The sequence below is a fragment of the Rhinichthys klamathensis genome, unplaced genomic scaffold (genome assembly GCF_029890125.1).
Source record: "Rhinichthys klamathensis goyatoka isolate OS25496 unplaced genomic scaffold, OSU_Roscu_1.1 h1tg000256l_1, whole genome shotgun sequence".
Classification (NCBI taxonomy): domain Eukaryota; kingdom Metazoa; phylum Chordata; class Actinopteri; order Cypriniformes; family Leuciscidae; genus Rhinichthys; species Rhinichthys klamathensis.
The window spans coordinates 2535912-2545767 of record NW_026606778.1 but is presented as its reverse complement, the minus strand read 5'-3'; the positions used below and the strand labels follow the sequence as shown (position 1 = coordinate 2545767).

At 42.1% G+C, this 9856-nt stretch overlaps 1 protein-coding gene across 1 annotated transcript in view; it reads left to right on the top strand.

Moving 5' to 3' along the window:
* The first annotated feature begins 1364 nt into the window (after positions 1-1364).
* The window catches only part of LOC130101462 (aarF domain-containing protein kinase 1-like), a 99521-nt gene continuing 91029 nt past the window's right edge, over positions 1365-9856 (top strand). The window contains exon 1 of the mRNA XM_056267215.1: positions 1365-1569. Coding sequence (XP_056123190.1) covers positions 1525-1569 — 45 coding nt within the window. The 5' untranslated portion in view covers positions 1365-1524. The remainder of the gene's footprint in view (positions 1570-9856) is intronic.

The following is a 9856-nucleotide window of genomic DNA, read 5'->3' as shown; positions in this document are numbered from 1 at the left end:
TAGCATGTTAGCTTAGCACACCATCAATACACGACCATTTATGAGATTAAAATTATGTTTGTGCTCCAAACTTACTATATAACGCAAGTCTAGTGTTTTAAATAATCTTCTGTGATCTAACTTGGCTTCATATTAAAAAAAAATCCGACAGAAAATGTATTATTTAGTGTTCTGAACGATGATGAAATCTATATCGATTAGCATTACATTATAAATATAATCTATTATTATGAAATACCTGGCATGGCTTGAAGAACACAGGTAACTCAAATATCATTGCAATCATGTTTATTGTTTTCAAAACATCTTTATCTGCATGTTACAGCGATCTCTGTCAGCTACTTTCTGTATCACTCAGTGACGTCCTGGAATGTCACATGACTATGGGTCTTCTTCATGCATTTAAGACAAACGAGATGACCGGGAGGGAACATTTGTGTGTAGTTTTTTTTTGTGTGTGTGTGTGTGTGTTTTCGCTGGTAGGAATGTTGCAGGCAACTGATCAAAAATAAACTTCTGTTATATTGTCCATTCTTCATGTTGTCCTTGCTAATTCACAGCAAATTAATAATAGTGTTTTTGCTGCTTCTAGGTTTTCTTGCAATTGCTTTTTGGTTAACACTTCAAAATAACGGACAATTATTAATCTATTCACTAGGACACATCCACAAATCCATATACTATGGAAGTTCCATTATTTTTTGGAATACCTTGTTTTTTTAATGTGGTAATCATACAGTGGCATTTTATCAAAGTGTGATGGTACTACCATGTTATCTCGTTTATTCGTTACTCGGTTATTCACTGGTATTTTACCACTGAATAACATACCTTGGGGATTTTAAGTATTGTGAATTAGCGTATTGTCTACTGCAAATACTTAAGAATTATATATATACTAATAATATTTATTGACTACCATTAAAATTTTGGGGTCGGTAAGATAAAAAAAAAATGTGAACACAAGGCTATATTTATTTGATCTAAAATTTTGATCTAACAGTTATATTTAATGTTGTACCTAAAAGTTTTTAAATTCTAAAATTTAAATGGTTCCTGTGATGGTAAAGCAGAATTCCTTCATAATATCTCTCTACAGTCTTCAGTGTCACATGATCCTTCAGAAATCATTCTAATATGATGCTCAAGAAACCTTATCAATGTTAAATCAGTTGTGCTGCTTTTGTAGAAACTGTGATACTTACTTATTTTTCAGGATTCTTTGATTTTGTAACATTATAAATGACTTTGCTGTTACTTTTGAACAGTAGTTGTATAAATGAGAATTATGAGAGGATATAAATAATTTGAAATTGCTCTAAGAATTGAAACATTTGTTTAAATGTGTCTTTTTCTTCAGGTTCACAGGCGTTCGGCGGAAAGGCTCCGGGACCTGTGTTGTATGAACAGAGGCACCTTCATTAAAGTAGGTGCAGCACCTGGGAGCCCTGGACTACCTCCTGCCTGAGGAGTACACCAGCACACTGACTGAAGATCCTGCACAGCAGAGCGCCTCAGAGCAGTATGGAGGAGATCAGGCAGGTCATACGAGAAGACCTGAGAAAAGAGGTATGAGAAAGTAGATGCTTCAAATGGAAATAATCTTGATTTTATTCTGTTGGATTTGTATTGTATTGTGAAGTGATTAAATATATTACAACCAATAATATTGACATTTATTTATATATTTGTTATAAATGTATTGCTTCGTATATTTCATCATTACACACACACACACACACACACACACACACACAACACACACACACACACACACACACACACACACACACACACACACACACACACACACACACACACACACACACACACACACACACACACACACAGCTTTGTTTTTGTGATATATGAGGACATTCCATAGGCGTAATGATTTTTATACTGGACAAACTGTATATTCTATCCCCCTACACTGCCCCTATCCCTAAACCTACCCATCACAGGAGACATGCTGCATTTTTACATTTAAAAAAAAACATTGTTTTTTATGTTTTTTAAGCTATTTGAAATATGAGGACTCATGCAATGTCCTCATATATCACGTGTAAGTTGTAATACCAGTGTAATATGCATGTCATTATACACATTTGTGTCCTCATATATCACAAAAACAAACACACACACACACACACACACACACACACACACACACACACACACACACACACACACACACACACACACACACACACACACACACACACATATGTATATCTAAATGGGGACATTCCATAGATGTAATGGTTTTCATGCTGTCCAAATTGTATATGTTTTCCCCTTACTCTCTCTAACCCTACCCCTAACACTACCTATCACACAAAACTTTCTGCATTTTTAAAATTTTTAAAAAACCTTTAATTACTTTATTTTACTTTATCACATTTACAAATATGGACGTCCCTAAAGGGAGGTTTTTGGAGATTTAGTCAGATTTTGGTCACTTCTGGGTACAAATTTGTCGCCAAAATATAGTTAAGTAGGTACTACACACACGCAAACACACACAGTCTTGACCTTGGTAGCAAAAAAAAATCCATTTTACAGGCAGTTTTTATGTATTGTGTATTTACAAAGTGCTAAAGGACCAATACATTGACTTAATTTTGATTTCATGTTGTATTTAATAATCAAAATCACATACTCTGTCATTATTACAGGCTGCTCTTTTTGAAAGGCAGGAGCTGTTTTTCAATAATTGTCTAGAGGCCATTTTGGGGTCAGTAGGGTTAATGTCACGTGAGAGAAGCTGAGGTCTTCCTTGTCCTCTCCTGTCAGCGCTTTTGTGCCTCTTGTCAGAGCAGTCTTCCTGAAAGCGCTCCGGCTCAGGAATGTTTTGACAGGCATTTCAATTTTGGTGGAGATAATTGTTCCGCTCTGAAGATGACCTGTTCAAATCATTTATCAGCTCGTGTCCCAATGTTGTGTGTATATATCAGGCTGTTTTCTCACATTACACAGGAACAAGGCCATTCAAGCGATGCGGCTTGTTGAGGAGAGGCGTTTTGTTACTTTGCAAAGCGATCAAATGTTTCGACTTTCACCTAAAGGGGTGATACAATGTGTGAAACATCTTACATTAAAGGAGGTACCAAGCCATAGAGTAGAGGTTTCAATATAATAGGCTCTTATTGACCTAACAACCACGGTTGAGTTTTTCTTCAGAAAATGTACAAATCAAATCTTTTTAATGTATTCTGCCATAGTTCATTCTCTCACACTATGGCAATCGCAAATCCAGTTGCTGTTCAGTATTTCAGGTACGGTCACATTCAAGGTCACATAACTTGCCAGTTTTGGTAAGATGACCTTGAACGAGGACAATTCAAACCTGTAATCACTCAGCCGGATTCTGAGCTGGTAACCGTTAAAGTGCGGCCCTCCCTCGTCTGACCTTGAGAGGGCTACGCTTGTTCGCAATGCTTCTGGGGTTATGACTGCATCTTTACAGTTTTATTATTGTAATTATTAGCTTTAATAGATCAGTCTGACTTCTTGCTTCATTGCCTTCCCACCTCCCATTCCTCTTTCTCTCTCTATCTCTCTCTCTCTCTCTCTCTCTCTCTCTCTCTCTCTCTCTCTCTCTCTCTCTCTCTCTCTCTCTCTCTCTCTCTCTCTCTCTCTCTCTCTCTCTCTCTCTCTCTCTCTCTCTCTCTCTCTCTCTCTCTCTCTCTCTCTCTCTAAAGCCCCATCCCTTCCTGCTGTATGACAACCGCACTGGCTGCAGCATTACGTAATTCCATCCAGGTCGCGACTGGCTTGCAGAGGTTTAGGGTGTGTGTGTGTGTGTGTGTGTGTTGTGAGGTAAGAAGCATTTGAGACACCACTGCTGTGTGTGTCGGGAACTGGAGATGGACCCGTCACGGCTCGTTGGGCTCAGCGCGGCGGGAGAATAATCCCTCTGCCTCTGTTTCACAATAAAAGTCCTCCCAATTCTGTGGCTTTCTCCTTTTGTCTCTCGTTCACTCCATTTATCGTCTCTGTGTGCGAGTGTGTAGATATGTAGATTAGGTGAGGCTTGCGCTCCTAATGTTGTGTAAGAATAATGCGTCTCTGGATGCTCTGTGTCAGGTCAGCGCAAGTCTTTTTAATGAACATCATTCATCTGGCTTTAGCAGGGGTGTTACTTGAGGAGAAAAGGGTAGTTGTGTGTTCTCAAGGAAATCAACAGTACAAAATGAAACCGTAAACACTACGAGATTTGGAATTACTAAATACTCTATTAGTAGCAAGGTCTCCATCCACATTTTTATGTGAATTTTGTGGTATTGCATAAAAAGTGCGAATTTCACCGAGATGCAAGTACAATTTGGAAAAATGTAAATTTAGACAAAAAGTCATTTGTATAGTTTGCGAGAGTGAACAAATTACATTTTGTCGAGGTGGATCCTATTTTATTTTTATTTTCAGTTAGAGGGTATGCGCATAAACTAGAAACACATTCACAGAATACATTAGGTGTGTTTGACGAAGCAGCGGTGCGCGGACCAATCGTTGTATGACATCTGGGGGCTTGAAAACATAAACTTTTGAAAATGGGTTTCAAAGTGCAAAAAAAAAAAGTCATTATCTCCATGTAAACTATGAAAACGCGAATTTGTGAAAACGGTGACGTCATGCGCATGTGTTTTAAGTGTTTAGTTTATAGGTGCGTAGTGTTTCTTTACAGAGTGACATCGCCAACTACTGGCCTGGCATGCAGATTACAGGATTATTTTCGCGGATCCATTTGATCTGGGATAGTTTGACAACGTTGTCGTTTGGACAGGAAAAAAGCAAAGGAAAAACATTTCCGATTGTATTACATTGTTGTCGTGAAAGCATAAATTTAAACCCTAAATTTGGCCAGATGATTGGCTACTACCTCCATCGCTAGCAAACAATGCTGGCTTCCCCGGTGACTGCAAATTTGACTGTAAAAAAAAAAATACTAGCACTATTATTTTAATAAAACCTTGTAAGTACTAATTTTAATATAGTTTTTTTGCATATTGAAATATTTTACTTTAATAGTGTTATTAAAATATTTTATAAACATTTTTATAATACTTGTTCCTTGTTAATAGTGTAAGATAAATCTTGTTCATATGCCTTAAACTAAAAAAACAAAGTAAACATCAGAATTTAAAATATAGAATTTATGAATATATATAAGTTTACATCAGACTAAAAAACCAAACCCAGAAAGGGAACTTTGCCACTTCATTTCGTAAGTCTACCTCACGCCACTAGTATCCTGTGCTGTGCCGTGACTGGTTGGCAGTACCCGTCAGACAGAGTCTCTGCCAGGGCTTTTAGCGAGAGTCTCCTGCACGGTGAGGTAAACTACAGCATTCCAGAATTCCCCCACCACTCCTCATATTTATTTATGAGGCCTGGCATGGTCTCACACAAAATCAAAAAGCTGTTACGGGTGGCTCTGGATCCATTTAGATAAGGAATTATTGATATCACAAAGGTGTGGGGAGGAAGAAAGACACTGGTTTTGGTTTCCTCTTAGCTTGCCTCCGCTCTATCTCTTTAATTCACTCTTCTTTAAGCCTGTGAGCAACTGAAATGTTATTCCATGAGATTCTTTCCAGCTAATAGAGCCAGGCCTTTGCTTTATGCACTCTTTGCTTACTAGAAAGCCACTGAATTTGTTTATATATATATATATATATATATATATATATATAGTTTATATATATAGTTTATATATTGTTTGTTTATATACATACACATACATACATACATACATACATACATACATGCATACATGCATACATACATACATACATACATACATACATACATACATACATACATGCATACATGCATACATGCATACATGCATACATGCATACATACATACATACATACATACATGCATACATGCATGCATACATACATACATACACACATACACACACATACACACGTACATACACACGTACATACACACACATACACACGTACATACACACATACATGCATGCACACATACATACATACACACACACACACACACACACACACACACACACACACACACACACACACACACACACACACACACACACATATACAGGTATATATATATATATATATATATATATACACACACAGCACACACATATACAGAAGTACACATATTTTTTTAAATGTGAGATATATATCTTTTTTTTAAATGTTACTTTACAATTGCCTATTTATATTAATCTATTATTAAAAATGTATAAAATTAGCAATATATTCCCTGTCCCGTAATAGCTATGTACACAACTGTTATTCTAACCTTGTTAATGTATAATACCTCTCTGCCCACAACACAAGAACAGCTATTATCCTTTTGCATTGTGTGGCTTTCTAGAATGTGTGAATGTTGTGTGTTGGCGAATAACATTAACCTCCAGCACATTGTAAGGGAGGGTTGGGTAGAGGGACTGAAAAAAAGACGAGGCACTTAGTAGTTCAATTATGCAAATATTTATCAAAAGTAATTATCACGTTCGGTTGAAAAATTGAGCTAATTACTCAACACTACCTAGTTTTGAGGCCACGGTGGGGGAAAAAGAAAGCACATGTGACAATTTGAGCGAGGACTCTGAACCATGAGCCTTCAGGGTTTGTTAAAGGGGTCATCGGATGCAAAATTCACTTTTATATGGTGTTTGCCTATAAATGTGTCTTTGCAGTGTGTGGACACAACCACCATACAAGGAAAAAAATCCATTCACTTCTTTTTTAAGCTCAAAAAGCCTAAACACTCTCAATAATCAAGCATAATCAATATGATGTCATATTGCTCATGCTCCGCCCACGACCGCTGACGGACTGTCCCGTATTAGCATATTTCCGCCCCCATCCATTTGTATAGTGTCCGCCAAGGCAGGTTGCTAAAGCAGCACTTTATGTGTCTTGTGTCGACACCCCCCATGGAAGAGAGGGGTGGGGTGAGCAGTTGCTCATTATCATTTAAAGGTCCCGTTCTTCGTAATCCCATGTTTCAAACTTTAGTTAGTGTGTAATGTTGTTGTTAGAGTATAAATAATATCTGTAAAATTATAAAGCTCAAAGTTCAATGCCAAGCGAGATATTTTATTTAACAGAAGTCGCCTACATCGAACGGCCCGTTTGGACTGCATCCCTCTACTTCCTTCTTTAATGACGTCAGTAGAACAGTTTTTTGACTAACGTCCGCCCACAGGAATGCTCCCTCAACTTGCACACTTCTTATAACTTACTGTGTTTACTCAGCTCTATACGGTGATTTTCTGAAGTAAAACTGACGCTTCGTCTTTTGTGCGATGTACAATAAACTTTATTAAACTCATCAGTATATGTTTTATCATCATTCGGACCTGGTCCGAAACAGCAGACTTGTAGGCTATTAATAAATAATGGATACATACAAGCAGATGACAAATACGTTATAATAACCGTAATTAAACTACTAAACTATACCTGTTCCATCTCTATACAGCACTCTGACTCTGTAGGCATTATTGTCCGACTCGAAATGAACACCCTTACTGAGAGTTTCTGATATTATCATCATTCCGTGAGATGAAATTGTCCTGAGAGACTGAGCGCGAGCTCATGAAACTCCGCCCCCTGTGCTGGCAGCAGCAGCAGCTTATTTGCATTTAAAGGGCACACACTAAAACAGCGCGTTTTTCTGAGCCCCAAAAAATGACAATTTAAACATGCTGTAAAAAATGAAAAATTTTGAGCTGAAACTTCACATACACATTCTGGGGACATCAGAGACTTATTTTACATCTTGTGAAAAGTGGCATAATACGGGACCTTTAAAGAGACATGAACAGAGCTGTTTTTGAGGAGGTAAAAAGGGTGTTGTTCTCTTACGAGAGGTTCTCTCGTATTGCGTAAGCTAGCTTACGCTGCGGGAAAGATTCATCTTTGCTGAGAATTTGAAGCCAAAAAAATTATTTCATAATTTGTATCCATTGAAAACGCAGTTCCTCTGCGGCAGACCTAGAGCAGGCTAGCTAGCAGCTCATTGGTTCGCTCAGAGAGAACTGCTTAAGCCTATGGGAGAGCGGGGCTGAACCCGCTGCCAATGAGAAGCGCCCGCGCGCTCATTGCATCATAGCCCGCCAGAATGGGCGTGGCTATGGTGTATATAACAGACTCTCCCAGGCTTATATGTTGATTCATTTCATCTTCAGCGAGCTACACGCTTCTGCTGTCCTGAGAAAAGCCGTCGCCGTCGAGAAGGCATCACTCTAGCGAGCTCACGGACCCTGAAGAAGCCGGCCGTCTTCGCCACCTTCAGCCGCCCTGCAAGCTAGCGCCATCCGACGACTGTATCCTTTCTCTCTATATCTAAAAGAGCCGAGCGTCTTTTTAAAGATGTCTCGTTTTTCCTGCGGCTCTTGCCGCGCTCCTCTCGAGGACGGAGACCGCCATGTCATTTGCGCTCTCTGCCTGGGACTCGAGCACGCAGAACTCGCCCTCGCGGATGGAGGATGCGACTTCTGTGAGAGCCTGCCGTTGTCGTCCCTGCGGGCACGACTTCTGGCGGCAAAATCCGCTCCCGCGCTGCCTCTCTCTTCGCCGCGTAAAAAGAAACGCCGCGCCCAGAGGCCGCCGGAGCCCCCTGCGGAACCATGCGGGCCGCCGCCGCTTCCCGCTTCCCGCTCTCCCTCCCCGCCCCAGCCGGACATACAGTTGCCGCCGAGTGGCCGCTCTGTCGCTTCCGATGACGCCGCGGAGGAGAAGGATTCCTGTTCACTGCTCGCGTCAGACAGTGAGGAATGGTCATCTCTCGGATCCACGAGAGAGTCGGCGGGGATCCGCGCCGGAATAGAGGAGGAACTAATGCGCCTCCTCTCACAGGCCGTCGAACGCCTCGGTCTCGAGTGGTCTCCTCCACCCGAGCAGGCCCCGAACCGGATGGACGGCAGCTTTTTTCATCGGCGCTCGACCCCCGCGTGCAACCGGGCCGCCCCATTCCTGCCTGAACTTCACACAGAGCTGACGAAGTCCTGGAATGCCCCGCTCTCGGCTAGAAACCGCTCCGATATATCCGAAAAAGGTTATTCAGCCATGCCGCCCGTTGAGGACTTGGTCGCCGCACACCTCTGCCCGCCCTCTGCTAGATGGCGCTCTTCCCCCACGCTTCCTTCGAAAGCTTGCAGAGCGACCTCGAGCTTTCATGCTCGCGCCTATGCCGCCGCCGGTCAGGCCGCCGCAGCGCTGCATTCTATGTCTGTCCTCCAAGTGTTACAGAGCGATATTCTCCGTGAGTGGGCCGAGAGCGGTAGAAACCCCTCCTCCGCTGTCACGGATCTGAGAAGTGCTACGGACCCCGCCCTTCGCGCCACTAAAGCCGCCGCACAAGCTCTGGGGAGATGCATGGCCAGCCTTTGTGTATCCGAGAGACACTTATGGCTCACGCTCGCCGACATGGGAGATTCTGAGCGCGCCGCGTTTCTTAACGCGCCCCTCTCCCCGACGGGCCTTTTTGGATCTGCTGTCACGGGAATCGTCGATCGCTTTTCCGAGGTCCAGAAAGCCACTCAGGCCATGAATTTGTTTCTGCCCCGCCGCGCTAGCTCCACCACAGCGCCCTCCTCCGCAGACTCAAACAGCCCAGCGCAGACAGGGCGGCCGCCCTCGCTCTCGCTCTGACAGCCGCCGCAGACCGCCGCCCCCACGGGGCCCGCGACCCAAGATCACGCTGAAGCCTGATCATCAGAAGTCTGCCTAGCAAAGTTAAGAAAACGACGGCGCTCTCCCCGCTGCGGCCGGACCGCCGTCAAAGCTTCGCCCTCTGCCAGTCCCCGTTGTTTCGCCGACTGCTGTAGTGTTTACCGCCACAAACAAGCCG